At 47.4% G+C, this 18,139-nt stretch overlaps 2 protein-coding genes; one reads left to right on the top strand and one right to left on the bottom strand.

Moving 5' to 3' along the window:
• Positions 1 to 341: 341 nt before the first annotated feature.
• Positions 342 to 5,182, bottom strand: GSTUM_00008325001 (uncharacterized protein). XM_002839987.2 has 11 exons: positions 4,283 to 5,182; positions 4,092 to 4,203; positions 3,783 to 3,919; positions 3,679 to 3,724; positions 3,448 to 3,598; positions 3,271 to 3,383; positions 3,078 to 3,212; positions 1,528 to 3,026; positions 1,277 to 1,437; positions 1,062 to 1,165; positions 342 to 903 (listed from the first exon to the last, which is right to left on the bottom strand). Exons 1-11 carry the CDS (start codon positions 4,691 to 4,693, stop codon positions 863 to 865), a joined length of 2,910 nt encoding a protein of 969 aa, XP_002840033.1. The 5' UTR covers positions 4,694 to 5,182; the 3' UTR covers positions 342 to 862.
• An 8,036-nt stretch (positions 5,183 to 13,218) lies between these two features.
• On the top strand, positions 13,219 to 15,668 carry GSTUM_00008324001 (uncharacterized protein). XM_002839986.2 has 4 exons: positions 13,219 to 13,465; positions 13,541 to 13,839; positions 13,905 to 14,054; positions 14,116 to 15,668. Exons 1-4 carry the CDS (start codon positions 13,403 to 13,405, stop codon positions 15,515 to 15,517), a joined length of 1,914 nt encoding a protein of 637 aa, XP_002840032.1. The 5' UTR covers positions 13,219 to 13,402; the 3' UTR covers positions 15,518 to 15,668.
• The last annotated feature ends 2,471 nt before the right edge of the window (positions 15,669 to 18,139 follow it).

Genomic DNA, 18,139 nt, shown 5'->3' with positions numbered 1-18,139 from the left:
GAGTGGAGTGGAGTGCCCGGCACCAAGTACGATAGGTCTACGTGCAGATAGACTTGTGCTTTGATTTGCTTTGCTGTGCAGTGCGGTCGGGCCGGTGGATGGGTACCGGTACTCGAGTACCGTAGATGGGTGGGCGGGCTTGTGCGGGGGCTTGCTTAGCGTATCATACTGTATGTATGATAATGGTGGAGTCTCACAGTAGTCTACTCGAGTGCTGCTGTCATAGATTTTTTGTTCAAGTGGCTAGGCGGTGGGAAGGTGGTTTTACTTTACTCGAGTAGTTCAATGTCGGATGCATTGTATCTTACTTGTACTTGTGCAGGGGTACATGAGCATTTGTATGGTATCCGAGGAGCCTTTTGGGCGCAATTTAATCGGGTGCTGTTTGGTTCAATTCGTTCAGGTCTGCTCACCCACCACCATTCCGCACCCTACCGTCCCCCGCACGCACAAAAAGAAACGAAGGAAAAAAATGGACCGAAATCCCACCAAACGCGCATGCAATCAAGGGAATAATAACTAGAAGCAAGGGATCGGCCCCCCTCTCTCTCAAGCTCCCTCTGTCCCACCGACCAACTTTTCCCCCAACGTCAACTTACTGTAACTTGCACCTGAATGAACCCTACTGAGATTCCCTCATAAAATTACCGTATACGGAAAGTCCACCACCATACATGTCTAGTCCATGCCCGCTTCGGGCTTCCTTTTCCCGAATAGACTAGCAGTGAGAGAAGAAAAGAAAAAAGAAAGCCAGGCAGGCAGGAAAAGGAAAAAAGATGTGAAGGCACACCGACCGAACAGCCGCCCTCTATTGGATAGGTTGACAGGTTTATACCGTATCATAGCGACCTATCGAATCGAATCAAATCATGAAGGGAACAGATCCTTCCACAAGTCCATCCGCTAAAAATCAGAAAAAAAATCACCGCATCTCAATTAGCATCCGAAAACTGGTTACTGAGGGGTTTGACCCAATCCAAATCCTCCCCAGGTACACCCTTTTTCCTCATTTCGGGGAAAAAGGAAAAACGAGGGGAAGAGAAAATGACAACTCAACTCACCCAACTTGCTCGCAATGGCCCAAACTGGCAGATACCTCCTTATTTCGTGCAATGCAGGGATCTCGTCAGACACCTTATTTCCATCGCTCCACAGGCAAACAACTCTACCATCTAGACCTCCTTTAGAATCGCCGCTGCCTTCGCCTTTGTTTCTGTCACCGCTTTGCCTCTTCCGCACCGACCTCAGCTCTGTGATTGCGACCTTGTTAGTAGACATAGCTGATGAATGGCTATCCTTGTTTTCCTCCTGATCCTCTTCCTTCTCCCAAGTCAGCTCCACACTCCACCCTCGTTCCCAATCTCTACTCCAGAGCCGCAGCTCTCTAGTATTCGGGAACCCCGGAATGGGGTTCCCAAGGGTGGGGGATTTGGCAAGCTTCGACTGTCTGTTATTCTGCCCGATGGGCATGCTTAAGTTGCCATATGGGGGCTGTTCTCCATGGCCGTTCAAAACCTCGATCCCGACTGGCTTGTTAAACAATAGTTTGCATGCCCGGGTATTTCTCCCCCTGAGTTTTATCGTCGCTTTTCCGTCCCCAGTCTTGGTGACATTGTAAGAGATCCAATCACTGAAGCCGTATTCGGGTGGCATGCCACCAGGCGCTTGTGGCACAACTCTTGGTGCTATCCCCTTCCAGGAACATCTGCGTAATCCAGATTTGAGCTTGTCGGCTTGACATATATCAACTTTACCTTTTGCGCTAGGAATGTGTTTTGACACAATTCTGTCGATATAATCCGGATGTCCGACGAGATGGACATTGTTTTCTCCTGTTTGAAGATCTACTGTTTGCTGAAAGTAAACCTTCAATCTCGCGTTTGGCGAGAAAGGGGGCGCTGCTAGGTTGTAGATAAACGTCCCAACGAAGATCACAAATATAAACAACGTGACGTGGTAAGTGATACGGTGCAAAAAGGGCGCCACGGGTAGTAACAGAATTATCGAAAATACCCCAAAACCTAATAATACTGTAAGCATGTCGCTTCCATCAGCCCCGGTCTGCGCCAGCGCATTCCCAAGAAGGAGCGCCACCGAGCCAGCCAATACTAGTTGTAAAGGTACTGTCGCCAAGAATTGTAGAATCCATGTCCATGATGGTAAATCCTTGCTCCACCCTTGTTCACCCCCATAGACCGCCTCATCCTTCTCCTCAACAAGGATATCCCCACTATCGTGATCGCCATTGTCGTATCGAGGGTTCCTGTGGGGAGCAAAGGACAATGGTCTATTGGGTCCACGAAAAAGCGGTGTCTCTTCAGTAGCGTGTTCGCCGGCATCGTCATCGTCGTTGGCGGCGCGGTTAGAGATATTGCCCGACGCTCCAGTCTGAGAATGTTCTTCCGGGGGATACGCCTGATCATCTCCGCTGACAGCAATCTTAACTTCACTCTTCTTCTGAAGTGCGGCCATCTCTAAAAGGGAGATAAAAGCAGAAGTAAAGAACCCAGAGTAGAAGACGAGCACCCAGTATCCGCTGCCCAAATGCGACTTTCCGATACTTATAGCGACCCCGATCATAGCCACAAGCCATAGTAACCATTGCTCAAGGAATCCATAGCCCCTGGCCAACGCCGTGGGTCTAACTGCATCTGCGCCCCGGAGGATCACCCACGCGATGATCCACCAGGTGGATAGGAAACAGGTCCAAACGGTATATTGTGAGGCATAAACAACCATTGGATTAATCTTATTGATTAGGAAGGCCATTCCTACAACACCGGCACTGGCTGCGACGAACGCCACTGGAAAACGTAGTACCCCACGCCATCCCTGGGTCGTTCTCGAAGCGATGGAGTGTTCTGGTGGGGGTGGTATATAGGCTGTGTTTGAAAAAAAGTATAACTTGTCGAAATGCCCGAGAGCCCACATGGCTACTAGCACCACAACAAATGGAACAACAATCAACGTGATGGTGAAGGCAAAAATTGTGTGTAAATGAAGTACCGAGAAAGCTCGGCCGAAGACTAATGATCGTTAGAATTGACCTGAACTTTGGAATTCGGCTGAGATCATACGATCAAACCAAACCGCGTTGTGACCTTTCCCGGCGCTTCCATTTGGTGAATCAAAGACTTTGCTAGTATCATCGGTCATGCCTCGTAGCGTAGCCAAAGATCCGCCAAGCATGTGCCAAAGTGACCTTTTGCTTGCTGTAGCCGTCGTCAGTGGGTTACTTTAATGTGCAATTTCGCTGTGGAGGAGGCTTACAGTGTCTGGCGTCATCTTCTGTAGTGTGGTACCGACTCCTGGGTTGATAGAATGCTACATCGAGACCCCTCATTCCAAGGTTCTCGACGAAAACAGAGTAGTCTGTACCGCTCCTGCGGGTAGGAGAAATATATTTAGTAATTCCTGATATGCCTTTAGGAGAATGAAATCTTATACCTGATAAGTCCGGCCTTAAAGCCATCACCGCTAACGATGGTTCCAAAAGGTCTTTTTGCTCTTTTGTAGTATTTCGTCACCTCGGCGTCGGTGGATCTGAAGAGCGTTGCTCTCCCACCAGCGCCAGCGCCTTCCAAATTCAAAAACGAATCTGGAACCCCAGATTTGTTAATAATTGCAGCTCAGGGGCGCCACTGCGACCCAGCTAAGACATGGGGAATGGTGTCGTACGTGGTAGTTTGGCCACGGGATGCATGGCAAATGCTCTTGCTCCGTTCTAGACTCCTGGAATATCAGTGAACACTCTGTCAGGCATTGTAATAAGTTCTACCAACCAAGAAATCCTCTTCTCCATTATTCAACAAGGCTACCAACCCACGTTTAGGTCTCTTCCCTCCCTGGCTTTCAGGGCGAGTAAATGATTTGATTATCTGTAGAATCGAGACAACGGCAGCACCATCGTCGGTTGCACCTGAGGTAAACAAGCCAATCATTCAGCATACATCTAATCAATTGACATCACAGGAGCCGTGCATAGAAGTTGTGCCCAGCGCAGAGAGTCTCTACACTTTGGTATCGCAGGTTGATATACTGCAATAGTTCAATGCATGGCGGTAAATTGAAGGCTGAAAGTAGGTACAAACCATAACCAGTGGAGACACTATCATAATGAGCACTGACAAGTACGGGTGACAATTCGTCGGCGGGCCGTTCTCCGTGAATATAAACAATTATATTGGTTCCTTCAAAGTATACCTATCGTGATGTCACCACAGATGTCAATTTCTGCAACACACCACCTCGGGCGAATTAAAAATACGGGGGCCTGGAATACCGTGAGATCTTCGCTCCCGGCGCCAACAAACGTGACATTACTACCAGGCTTTCCTGGAATTCCATCATCGAATAGATCTACCGTTCCCGAGTACCCGGACGATTGGAGTTCGTTCCCAAATCCTGAGACCCCGTTCCGACTTAATATTTCCTGAACCCTCCCCAGTAGATAGGCTCGAACATCATCATTCGGTCGACTATTGTACGGATGAAAGTCCCTCGTCAATACCTCTAGATCACTCCAGGCCTCCTCAATATCTACTCCCCAGTAATCCAATTCTCCCTTCTTCGCCACCGCTGGTGGCTGTCGATCGATAAACAAGAGAGCAGAAAATAACGAGACGTAAGTGATAACTGTGAGGAGTGTCACCGGAATGGGACGGAATCCGATGATCGAGTTGACGCGCGTCATTTTAGGCCTAAAGGAATGCTGTCCGACTCGGAGGGGATGATGATATACGGAGGCCGTAGTGAAGGGGAATAAAAGGTCGGAGGAGAGACTTGAAACGGTGGGAAGAGTGGCAGGACTCGCGTATGGAGTGTGTGGATGAGGTGTTGGTGCCAGGGTGATAATGCAAGGGGCAAGAACAGCTCGGGACTATCGAGCTGAAGGCTTGCGGGATATTAGAAACGGGAGGCCAAGAAGACCATCCCGGGATGGGTGACTGGGAGAACTGGGGTATGGTTTGGGTGCCTCGAGATGGCGGATGTTGTGGTTGGAGTGACGATAACAAGGGCAATATGGTATGGATGTAGTAGAGGAGAGGTGGATAAAGAGCTAAAGTGGAGAAATAGACAAAGAGAAGGGGGGAAGAAGTCGAGATGGTCAATACTGAAGGAAGGGAAAGAAAGGGTCAAGGTTGTTTGATCAAACACAGGATGAGGATGGAGGAGAATTGGGTGTGACGTCTGCAAGCATCTCACCTCTCACCTCTGAGGGTTGAGCTGCAAGCCCGATAATCCTCCGCTGTGATCTTATTCGTAGTAGCAACCTAAGCGAGAAAGTCTACTCGAGCACGTTATGGTGCACGGTCCTTATGCCAAGACTTGGATATAGTACCGCTATTGAAAGGTAGAGGGCCATTGATAACTTTGATTGTCAGAGTTCCTTGTCTATCGGCCCTCTCGGACACTGCGGTGCTGGGGAATGTCGGGTACGATATATTGCCATTCTACTCTTTATCTGGTCCGGGGAAGTCCATCCCTCTGCAGTGCAACCCCGGCGCCCGGTTGAGATCCGAGTGATGGTGTATGTTACCTCTAGCCAGCTGAGAACGAATGTTCTGTTGAGATTATCCCCGCCTACAAGTACTTGTAGTTATGTTTTGGGCTCGTGGAGTGCCGGTATATGTAGAATTTGTGACAGCTTGTACCACTAATTTACCGGTACCCCAAAGAGTCGAGTGGCTCCGAAGCACTTCCATGATCACCACCCTTCAAATGAGACATGTCTGACATCGAACGTGGGAATAGCGGAGACCGTGGTAGCGAGTGTTTGGAATATGGGAGGTAAAATGACTTATGCGGTGATTGCGTTAATAAAATATCCGGAACCTAATAAATCTATGTGAATACGCCTATGAGTGTAAGGAGTATGTACTCGAGTACAAATAAGTTACCGGCGTAGTGGACAATCGTACATCATATTATGGCGCTCGTTTGGAGATAAATTGAAACCGGGGTCTAAAGGGCCTGGAAATAGGGAATCAGGATGCACATGGAACTCTGATTCACTTTAACCTCTACGAGAAGTGTCAGCTGGAGATAGCTAAGATTAAAAAATATATTGTTCCCCTTCTCAAACTTGAACAATCTACACTTCTTCACAAACAATTTCTTTAGTTATGTCGGGAGTTCTTTAAACCGGTCTTGCCTCGAGAAAACTTTAAATGCACCTTCCACCCACAAAAGAGAAAAAGGTGTAAAGCCATTCGCCCTTTTTGCCCCATCTGGTACGTTGACAAGTGGTCTTGTTTGTAGGGTCATAGGTCCAGCAACACTAACAGGTCATGCGAGGTCCTCGCTATACCCAAAATTATTAGAGAACAAAGTTTTCCGTAAGTGGTATCGACTGTATGCCCATAATCTTGGTATGATATACATTTTATTCCAGGAACAGCCACCATACCAGTATTCCTAATTTTCCTCCAGCAGTAAGCGGAGAATTTGAACGGTTTTCCATTTTTTCCCCATTTTCTTTCTCCCTCGTATGGCAATGTGTTCCTCCGAAAAAAGTGTTTCTAAACCCTTTTGGTGCATGGGGAGCACGCTACTGTTGTCCAAACGGACCATATCCTTTGCCTCTTATCCTATACATGCCTTCCCATTCGCTCAGCGTCATAGATTCCATGAATCCATACAGCTAATGGGCGGGGATGCCGGTACTTCCGCCTAATTATATTTATGGTAGGATTTGCTTCTCTTTCCTTTTCCACCCTGTACTTGTGGTTTTATGATTGGTTGCGGAATAGCCCTCTTGGGTTAAGTTATGGTATGATAATGGGTGAAATTAGTTGGGCTTGGAACTTTTCTTCGCCCTGGTCTCATGGGTTGGCAGATTTAGAGGTACCGTGGCGAAGGTGCACTCTCCTGTATTACTCGCTTTCGTTTGTTCTTAATATCAAGCTCCATTCATGTTTTTGTGGGATAATACCGCGCCCCACCAGCAGATTAACGTTGCGGTATGACTTCGTCAGGGACCCGGAAGAAATACCCGTCCGGCGGCAAACTTGCTGTGGTGAGCTTAACAACCGTCACCCTTTTTTACCATCCGGAGGTAGAATACCAGAATTCCTCTAGGATGTAGGGGACATGTTTGTTTTAGCGTCAGGATCACCGATGTATCATGTAGTATCACTCGAACTCTCCACTAATATGTAATTTCTGTGTTAGGTTCTTTTTGGTATCCTCAGGTCTTCCTGACTAACGATTTCCTTCGCTACTTAAACGCTGATTTCTCCGTCGAAGGCCAGGACTTGATCACTATAGTTTTTAGACCTGTAAAACTTTGTCTGAATGTCGTCTATCTTCCCTTCTCTTTCCTTGAGATGTCTCCTGGGTCTTAGGTTGGGACTCGCCCACGTGTACGTCCGTTGCGCGATTAGATTTCGCGTCTCAGTGGTTTATTGTTCAGGGTCGGTTCCCTTCTATAGCTCACATTATTCTATCTGGGAAATAGGAATATGGACAAGTTTATTGTATTGGAGTCCTGAAATTTATAGCATTGAAGTCCAAGGGTATTGGTACGAGCCAAGCCCGGGTGGTTGTGGAAGTTTTATTTGATTCGGCGGCTTTCTCTGAAGAAACTAGTATGACTTATCACGCCGACTCTTGAATGTGCCTCGTTTGTCGCGAGTTGTGTCCCCAACACGATTTCGGGTGTTTATGAAGTGGGGGGCCTGCCTTCCTCGCTCATCCTCAACCATTTGCTCTTGTCACTGACATATAATAGACATTTATACGTGATTGGCACTCCATAAATCCTGGCTCTACTCACGTTACCTCCTCAAGTAATCAATCCTCATGGTTTCTCACGTCGGTGGCTTATGTCACCTGGTCCCATCGCTCCTCATTGCTTGCATTGCGACTCGTGGCCTTTAGGCGGCTGTTCTACCCCCCGGCCACACCCTCGTTACCTCCACTTTTCCATCCCTGGCTTCCAACCCACATCAACAAAAAGAGCATTCGCTCACTTAAAATACGCCTCCTCCCACCTCGAAATTTCCTTGTCGCGTGTGTACCAGCCACACTACCTTGCCCCCACCAAGAACATCGCCCATCAAAGCTATCAACAGCGGTCGCAACGAAATTAATACAATGAGAGTTGCATGTTCTCTGGAGAGTAGGAACTCCTTAAAAAGGTATCCCTAACCCTCACCCCTCATTTAATCAAGAAAGGACTTGGAAGGTTGACTATCAACGACCTCACAGCGTATCCGAGGACGTGAGGAGAAGCAAGAGGAATGACTGCTCGGATAACTCTTTCACAATTTTATCATATGTTGTGCCGCCCCTCGATCACGATGCGCGGGGGGATCCTGTTGTGCCTAGAGGGTATGAGGATCCCTTCCCAGGATGTTTTAATCAGGGGCCGTTGAGTACTGCTCCAGTTGGTCTGAATCCAGAGCAGATTGAGGCCGATCTTAGGGTAATGAGGGAGGGGGGTGGATAGGGTGTTTGTGCGGTGATGTGAATGCCGAGGCTCCAGGATCTCAGAGGAGGACTTTGTCGATGGGATTGCGCGTGGTGTTGGGGGTTTATGGTCGTGCGGTCGGCACGAAGAATGTTAGCTTGAAAATTTGGTGTTATTGTTCTAGTTTCCAAACATGGAACATAGTGTTTCCTAACACCTAGTTAATTGGTTCCGCTCGGTATCTTGTTTTTTACATACGGTGGTTGAATTGTTTTGGTGATGATCATGTCATCTCACTCGGATTTCTGAAAGGGGTGTAAATTAAGCGACATTGGTCTACTGTACTCGAGTAGTCTAAGCCTCATCTCTACTATTACGCTTATCGTTACTATCGTCTAGTTGAAGACAACGCACTATCTCTTTCATTGTGGCAATATTTTCCTGGCCGTACAGCCCCTTTTCTCTCTCAACTCCCTTTTCCACCTTTCTCTCCTACAACCTTGATAGCTCGCTTCCTGGCCCTCGCGACTTATTCCATACACCCCCCCCCCGTTTGACTGGGGGTCTGGGGGCTTCCACACCACTTGGAATGTGGGTTGAGAGGAGAGGGGAATCAGAAGGTAGAAGGTGCTAAAATGTTAAGTTATGGTCTGGCCACTTTGGTGATAAGTTAGTCTATACTCCTACTCCGTGCGGTGGTTTACAACTTCACGGGTATCCTAATCTGCTGTAGGGTGTTAGTGATTTCTTGTATTCGCCTGTGCCATCTGCTCGCAGCTTGTAGTTTCAGAATCCAAAGACGAATGAACACCTGGGAATTTCGCTTTGCTCCTACATTAAAAACTCTTAAAATCTGTCCGTTACCGCCAACTCCCCCAGCTCTATAATCCCGGGTCCGGGGGCGGAAGCCCCGGGACAGGATTAGAGTTTTCCTGGCATGCCATAAGAGCATTCGCAATTTCGTCAACCTGTCAAACTAAACTCGTGAGCTGAAACGTTGATTTCCACTTACAATCTGATAGTAAACCTCGAAAATTTTTGTGGTAATGATTGAGTGGCTCCGGGAGGACCAAAGCGTTATTGAAAACCGGTTGGCGTGGGGCGCGGGGGGATAACCGGGCGGAGATAATAGTCGTTTGGCACTTGTTTTTTCGAGTCACCGTTCATGCGAGCTATTTTTGTACTGTACACTCCGAGGAGTGAGAAGTTCCAGCTCGGAATTTAGATTTTTCGAATATCACACAGCAAAGAAAGTACAGGTGGTGCCAAATAATCCTAATCCCGGAATCAGTTTTCTTTTTTTTTTTAGGGCTTTTCATAGTAGCTTAGTCGGGCGGTAACGCTCTCGAAAACAGTGTGAATTCCGCAGGTTGGATTTCGGCAGGGCTTAGCAGATATTCTGCCACGGTGTACGGATGGTAGCTCTGGTAAAGTGGGTGATTTGTCCTTGGAGTCTTCAATACCGGTACTATTATTATTATCCTGGCATCGCCGAACCGGCTTACGGCCAGCTCTACGACTGCCCCCATTTTTCTTCTTCCGAATTTAGAAGAGGGTTCGGGCGGCTTACCGGTAGTGGGTGTGGGGAGCGACCTATGGGAAATAGAAACTGTACCATAGCCGACATTGTTCGTTTTGTAGGATAGGATGGGTAAATGTGATGCTGGAGGGCGTGGTTGAGTTATGGTTTTGCTGGTGCGGCGGTAGTAGTAAATGGGAGTTTAGGTTGGCACATGGTTTGGGGAGGCGGTAATGCCACTGCCGGGAGACAACACTGCACCAAGTTAAAAAACATGAAGTTTCGGCATGAAGATCTCGTGTTATCTACCTGCCGATCCCAGAAGCATCCGGGAATCTTGGAATTAATTAGGCTCAAACCGTGCCATTTTTTCTGGGTTCTCTTGAAAAGCCCATCTACTCGGAGTCTCGAAGCGTGTTTAAAAAGAACCGCCGTCGCGGGCCACCAAAATTTGGCTCTTGAGCTCGGATCTGAGTAAGTTAGTATCGTATGCAATACCAATTCTTTTCAAACACGCTTCGACACCACGAGCACCCAGGGGACTCGGGTACGCCAATGGATCGGCCAAAGGTCGGGCGATCTGGGACTCTAAAATAAGGTATTAATTTATGTGGGACTGGGGTGTTGGGCCATCGGAGGATAGCAAGGGCCGGGTTGCATATCACAGCCCGGCTGCAACACACCAATATACTCGAGAAATAGCTCCGCTCGCGCCAATTGGGAATGGTCTCTCCAATGATGGTGGAGGGCCACCGTCTGCGGCATATCGAATGTTAAAGTGATGAATTTCCTCTTTGCGCTTCTTGGCCATAGGATACGATAGTAGTTATTAACTCAGCTGTTTATATTTGTATGGGAGAGCTACCGATGGTGCATTTTTGCTGAAACAGACCTAGGAGAGTTGTGCGGAGCGGTGGGGCACAAAGCGCTGGATAATTTTCGGCGGCGCATGTCCGGAATCTAGGGCCGGAGGAGGGCTCCTACGATATTTTGCTCGGGGCGTTCGTAAAAAGTCGTGGAAATGTCGTGAAGAAGCACATTCCGCTGCGCATGATAAATGATTGGCCTTTCATTGTTCGTGGCTTGAGGCAGGCGACAAGGCTCTCAGATCTTAGTTTATTTGACTGGCCTTGAGTTAAATAGGGTGTATGCTGCGGAACCCTCCTCCTTGGAACAGGCAGTGTCACCAGGCGATGTTGGGCGAGGTGTGCGGCGGGATGGATGGTTCTGGATGGAGAAAGTGCACAACTGCATGCACTGGTGCCAGAGTCTTCCCCTCAGACGGTAGTTGGATCAGTTTCTGCCACGACGAGGTGTTTGAAAACCAATCAGGAGATCGAAACTGAACTCACACATGACAGCCCGACTTTTGTGGAGATAGTCTATATCAGCTGGGCAAGTGGGTTGGAGCTGATCGAGTGGGATGTCTGGTACAAGTAAGCACCCAATTATTGGTTTCCCTCCAAAACGGGTTAGAAAGTGGTCTGGGTCGGTATTTGTTGCTCTTGTCACTTCCTGCACTTCTGTGAAACTTCTGCGAGCCTGCAGTTAGTCAATGTTTTTGCGCCTCATATCCCAGTGATATGAATGGAGGTGATACCCGGGAATCTTTCGTACTTTTGGTATCATAGTCCCAATGCGGGTGAGGATTTGCCGAACGGTATGATACTTTGCTAATTTATTGGTCTGGGGTTTAGAAATTGAGGATTCTAAAGAACCTATAATTCACTAGCTTATAGGGTTAGGGCTACGAAAACACGGAACACCCTTTGATTTCACACACTTGCATAGATATCTGGGGTTCTTTTTCTACTAACTTTTATGCTACAAGCGAAGTATACGGTTGGGAAATAGAGATTGCCCTTGACTTCAAGCCTTTGCACAAGGTCAAATTTTAGCTGAACAGAGCCGCGCAGGCGTGCCGCTTATTCTGACTTTTCAGAAACATCTTATGTTACCCGTAGGTATACCTTTTTGGTTTTAGATTTGGTTCCGTTGGAATCTCTGTCACTTTTGACACAACATTAAGTGATCATTCCATCGCACCGCAAGACTAGGCTGAGATGTTGGATTCCTTTGGCAAAAAGGTTATCCTAATACCGGTACCGCAAGGTATGCCCCGGTTTCCCGAAGGCAATTTGTGTGGCAGCGCCTGTGCCTCTCCGCCGACAATACTCGAGCATTCAAATATCGTACGTGAATCTGGATCCCGGGTGGCCTTGGTGATTGCTCGCCGGGTGCCTTTGGTGGTGCGGGGATGTGGGCTCGATGAGGGAGGTCTTGTTCCTTTTTTTGACATGTTCTAGTCTGGGTGGGCCATTCACTGTATGACCTTGGCTTAATGGTGTGATAGGGTCTGGCTGAGATTTTTAAGCTGCATCGTGGAATTGGCTGCATCGGGGAAAGTCGTGCTTACGCCTTTTTAATTATTTTCGTTTCTTTCTTTTGTGAGGCGATACAAGTAGTTTAACTCGCCTCACAGGTTTTTGAATTATACTGGGGGTCGGGGCCGCCCACGATGTGTCTGTAATGAGTGCCTGGCAGTATCGCTATCGGGTATTAACCTGGTATAATAGATTGCTGCTACAAGCTCATGGAGGGAGAGTTCTGGCAAGTTTCTGGGACGGGAGGATTTTTTGTGCGGTCACACATATCAAACACACGGGAACCCCGATTTACCTGTCGTACAGAGAGTGATTTAGGTTACCGAAGGCCTAGTATAACATAGTGGGGTGGGTAAGTAGCGGGGTAATGGGTAACAATAATGGCCTCTAATAATTCCAGGCGCAGCTAGGTAGTACTGCACATGCTGGTCAAAGTGCTTGAATGAGCTCGATCCAACACCCTGTGGGATATCGATATTCTAATGGTTTTTTTTTTGCCTAGATTGCACTTGGGGATCAAGATGAAGAGGAGAGTTGTGCTCGTAGGAAAAAGTGCTTTTCGAGAGCAGCTGAGGAACAACATTTTAGTGTTATCTTTCGTAAAAACTTATTCAATTACTCATCAATCCTTCCAGTTAGCGACAAGTCTCATTCACCCCCCCCCCGCCAGATCTTGACCTTTGCTTCTTTTTCGTAGTTTCGGCGGGTACCGGTATCGCAACTACTCGAGTACGAGTAGAGTTTGGGGCATTTATTTTAAGTTTTCTTCCCACATTGCTTTTTGAGAGTCAGCGGGCCAAGAACCACCATCGTGGCAAGCAAGGCTCAAATACCCCACTGGGCCGTCCTCCCAATGGGGGTGCGCATAGCCTAGCTAATGGTATTTAAACTCCCCTAATAGGCGTCCGCACAATTTGTAGGGATGAAGTGGCAGGGTTTTATTAACTTTTGATAATCTCCCTCTATAGTAGCTGTGCTTCCTCACTCTATTTCCTAACTTTCTTCCGCACTTGGAGTATCGCAGCGAAATCACCCGATAAAGGCCATCGAAAGAGAAAGAAAGCAAACGAAAAAAAGAAAGAGAATATGGAGCAGTATGATCCGTACCCGCCTCAAGGAGATGCAAATGAAAGGGCGCCCTCCCCAATGGTGATTACTAGTGTTGAGCCCACAGAAGATTTACTACGATCAAGGACGATAACTGACGGTTTACCTGATGAGAAGCGAGTTGAAAGAGTTATTAGTGGTGCAGGATCAGTTGCTTCAAACGCTTCGACTGGCTCTCGACTACGTGAACGAATTCGCAGGGATATGGAATGGGGGTCAAAGCTACACTGGTTCCTTCCGAGTGCGATGATAGGATTATTCATCTTGGGACTGTTGGGAGCATTGCTGCATCACTGGTTCTATGTTTCGTTGCACGGAAAAGGTGCGAAGGATCAATTGATAATGGTCCGGTTTGGGACAGCGTTTGCGTTTTTCACGAAGGCTGCGTTGGTCGGGAGCATCGTTTTGGCATATAGGTTTGTAGAGTCTAGTGGTTTGTGGTGGCGGTGGTAATGATGGATTGTGATGCTGATAATTATAGGCAACGGATTTGGTACACGCTAAGAACCAAACCTATTACAGTAAAGGGGATCGATAATTTATTTGCGTTGACGGAGGATCCCACAGGCTTCTATTCCAAGGATGGTGCAACCAGAGCGAAAGTTGCAACACTCATGGCACTGGCGACGTGGTTAGCTGAAGACTATTCATCCACCTCATATAAAAGGGATAATTGCTGAGAATAATTCTAGGGTTATACCCCTCGCCGCTGTCTTGTCCCCTGGTGCGCTCACGGCGCAACTATCTCGTGTGGAATCTACTGCTGATTGCACTGTACCGGCTGTCAACACCTCGGCGCAAAATGATGCCGTTCAGGATCAACCCAAATACGGGGTTTTAGGGTACGATCTAGTGTACTTCAATAACTCCGACCCCCCAGGTCATGACCAATACTTCGGTGGTACCGGCTACCTATTTACCGAAGCAACTAATTTTGCATTCACTTTGAAAAAACCTCGTGATATCTCCTCTCCTTGCAAAGGGTATAATTGTACTTGGAACGCCGTTTTCGACGCGCCATGGTATGAATGCCATGAGAAAAGCGTCAGCGAGGCGAGGAATGCTTTTGACACGATGGACTGGGTCGACATAGAAAGCCGACACTGGGCGCCCCGGAGCCAAGTAACATTAGTCGCCGTGTGGGACGGAGAGGAGTATGCTTCACAGCAACCACTATGGAACGGCTCGGACAATATGCAGGGCTATTTCACGGGGGAACCGACCATAAGAGTCGGGTACGTGGTCGACACCGGGATCCCCGTGGTGGAAGGGTCTGTGGACTCAGACAGCGGCCTCTGGAAAACCGTCTTGGAACCTCACTGGTTAAGTTGCGATCTGTTCAAGGCGTCCTGGAATGTAACCTTCAACTTCACCGGGACTCCATCCGCTAGAGTCAAAACTTCGAATAGAAGGCGCTTATTCGAACCACCAAAAATGGGCCCTACACATCCAAACTATCGCGAGAATGCATTGTACTATTCTTTCGGAAAGCTCGTCCGGGAAAAACTGAGGGGGGGCTTAGGTGTTAGGAACGGGACCTCAGACACAAGGCGAATCTCGAGCTACAACCCTCTGGTCAACGTGACCACGCGTATGGCAATAAACGATGTCAAAGGCGGAGTCGAAAAGCTAGTCATAGACCTGGGTTTAACCCTCCTCACCTTTCCATACCTCGATATCGCCGTGAATACATCTGTCGGATGCACGAAATGGCGCTATGAGAACCGCTTCCATTATTCTCCTCAGGGCCTCTGGATCGGGTACACTCTTAGTGTCATTGCAACTCTGGCATCTGTGCTCGTCGGTATGCACTCTATTTACGTTAACGGGATTACTTCCGATACCCTGTTTTCGAAGATTCTTGTGACAACAAGGAATCCGACGCTGGATAAGCTTGTTAGAGAACACGAAGGGGTCTGTCTCGGAGGTGGCCCATTCCCGGAGAAGTTGGAGAATACGAGGTTGTTGTTTGGAATTATTGATAACGGGTCGCATACGGCTTTTGGAATTGTTGATGAGACGACAGTCATGCTTGATCCCGTGGGGTATAGGGGCTTGATTAATCCTAGGTGGGGGCATTCTACGGGCCCATAGGGTTGGAGGGTATAGGGGGTAGGGGGTTGTACTATATAGGATTGCGTATGATGGATGGGCGTGAGACTAGTTATAGAGGGGAGGGCATTGTGTTTTGATCTTTCCTTCCTTCTTCCTTTGATTTCCCCTCTATTTTTATCCGATTTTCTTTGTGGTGCCAGTGTCGACAGAGTATCCATGACATTCAAAGGTTTGATGGGATTATTATTTAAAATATTGATATTGTTGTATCACGGATTTGCACTTCTATGATACCATAGATCGCACTGCAATATTGAGGGTTACCGATATCGTCGCTTGCAGAAGGGTAGGCCCCGGGAGCGCCACAAGCAATTTCGGGAGCAGTGCGGTTCTGCGATTTTGCTGCTGCGAGCTAGGGGATAAGCCTAGAAGTATGATATCTCTGCGGAAACTATTGAGCTCCGATTGGCTTGAACGTGAGCTAGTCAAGAGCCTGTCGTAGCACTACAGATAGTGTGGGCTGGGCTAAGCATTATACCAACTCATCGGGGGGGTATACAGTAGTTCTACTCGTGATATCATACTTAGCGAGGTTTGGTTGAAAAAGTGAGACCCCCCGAAAAACTTTTCAAAGGAATGAAAGCAATATATCTATTCATTGACTCCGTAGCCAGAAACCATATGTGCCAGTTAGTCTTTTTGTTCGTTTAAACAAAGAGGGTATGGCGGTTTGAAAAAAAGGAATGTAAACAGAAGTATCATAGGCAATGACCGATATGCAGAGAAATTTTTTCGAGGTGAGGGCAGCTTTGTTCGGGGCTATGATATGATGGGGCAAAGTGCTATAATCATGTGATCTGATAAGATCTTCCCAAAATATGAAAAAGCTGCTCAGATAAGGGGTTGACGCCTGAATTATCATACCTTAGTTGCATATCCGCCCCCCCCATGTACCGAACAGTATGGTGTAGGGTTTAAAATAGGATATCGAAACGCAGAACCATTCTTCGGACTTACACAATAGTAGCCGTACTGGGATCCAATATAGAAGTCAGCGACTCGAAAATCCCTCGTGGAGACAGTTTTTAATTGTATGTATGTATCAAATTACCCTTTTTGGTTTCTCTTCCGGGCTACAATGACCACCAACCCTGCCTTATCGTGAGCGGAATCGTATCATATGGTCTTTTTTAGTTAGCACACTGTTACCAAAATTATCATACTATGGTAATTTGGCCCGTGCGGCGAAATAAATAGGTCTTGAGTGCAGTCGCCCCCGAGCATCCGGGTTGGGGCGAGAAGGAGTAAGGGCTGGGCAGCATTCGAAGTGTCAAGCTTTGGGTGCCCTCCCGGTCTACTACCGGTATATGGATCTGCTGTTATCAAAGCTGGTGAGCACCAAGTCTGTGCCAGGACAAATTTGGGAAGAAAAGCTTCGAATTTGTGGTCAGAAACCACCACTGCTGGTTCTCAAGGCTTCAAGACTATGTGTTGTAGCTTGCTTGCTCTATCAAGTGCTAACGTGAATATACATGAATAAACTGGACTCTGCACGTATTTAATGGACGCCACAGGCCAGGGAGACGGGGTTAAGTGATAGAGTCGGTGTTTTCCAGGTTAAGGATGTTGTTCAGAATGTATTGTTATCAGGATAGGATGGAAGTGGCTGGAATTGGCATGGCGGTTCTGGGATAGCATTAGAATGTTGGGGCATCTTTGGTGGCCGGAATTGTAGGAATGGGAACCGATGGGTATGGAGTAGTAGAATCGCAAAATTAGGATAGTAGCATTCCATATTGAACGTGCATATATTGAGCATTATGGTTGTCGTTCGATTATGAGATATTTGAAGAACTGTTTTCAGATTTCATTGAAGATGTCGGATATCGCGACCAAGGAATCAATGATTGAAGGAGAGCCGAAACTGATATGAAGATACAACGCTTTAAGGGAAAGAAAAGAGAGTCGATTGCCTTGTTTGTCCTACTACTCATCGGAAGATCCAAAGCTGTTCTTATAGCAGCCAGCAGGGTCTATATACAATATCATGACTCTTGTCCATTTCTAGACTCCGATGTTCCAAGAACCCCAGATATCCGAAGTATATGTACTCGTCATCATTATCCTCGCATTGAAGTCATATATCCGACAGAATTGTTGTAATAATTGGGATAGATTATATCCTCAAGCGATCCACTTTCCAAGTGGGATAAACAAGTCCCTTAAATACATAAAAAAACCTCCCAGATATGCCATACTATGACATATAGACATCTCTATGGCACAACCTGGGGTAGGCTGGATGTCGATTTCCAACGAGAATAATCAGGAAATGTCGAGTGATGTTTGATGATGGGGGACTGATGGGGGTGGGGGGGAAGTCTGAGCATTTCTGCTAATGAAATACCGATACCTGAGTTAGAAACTAACGGGGAAGGGTATTGATGAAACTGAGTTTAAATGTTTGTACAACTGGTATTCCTAGTGGCTTTAGGAAGCCTCCAAGGAGTCATGATGTTGATTAGTGGATGTATCTGGAGCCGGGAGATTCGTTTGGGGAATTTGTTCTGCACAACATGTCGATTAGGAGGAAATATGGGTACTGTGGGAAGCCACTCCATTTTTGCTTTGAAGGATAATCCCTTGAAGGTGCAGAGAATA

Source organism: Tuber melanosporum, assembly GCF_000151645.1.
Source record: "Tuber melanosporum whole genome shotgun sequence assembly, scaffold_45, strain Mel28".
Taxonomy (NCBI): Eukaryota; Fungi; Ascomycota; class Pezizomycetes; order Pezizales; family Tuberaceae; genus Tuber; species Tuber melanosporum.
The sequence above is the reverse complement of the archived record's forward strand: the minus strand, read 5'-3'. Positions and strand labels throughout refer to the sequence as shown.

Bases quoted from the DNA above. Each gene is read 5' to 3' on its own strand.
- GSTUM_00008325001 (XM_002839987.2), bottom strand. From the start codon at position 4,693: ATGACGCGCGTCAACTCGATCATCGGATTCCGTCCCATTCCGGTGACA. The intron at 3,920-4,091 runs GTTTGTACCTAC...TGTTTACCTCAG, and splicing joins TAGTGTCTCCACTGGTTATG to GTGCAACCGACGATGGTGCT. The intron at 904-1,061 runs GTGAGTTGAGTT...TCTGATTTTTAG, and splicing joins GGCCATTGCGAGCAAGTTGG to CGGATGGACTTGTGGAAGGA.
- GSTUM_00008324001 (XM_002839986.2), top strand. From the start codon at position 13,403: ATGGAGCAGTATGATCCGTACCCGCCTCAAGGAGATGCAAATGAAAGG. The intron at 13,466-13,540 runs GTGATTACTAGT...CCTGATGAGAAG, and splicing joins AAAGGGCGCCCTCCCCAATG to CGAGTTGAAAGAGTTATTAG. The intron at 14,055-14,115 runs GTTAGCTGAAGA...GAATAATTCTAG, and splicing joins CTCATGGCACTGGCGACGTG to GGTTATACCCCTCGCCGCTG.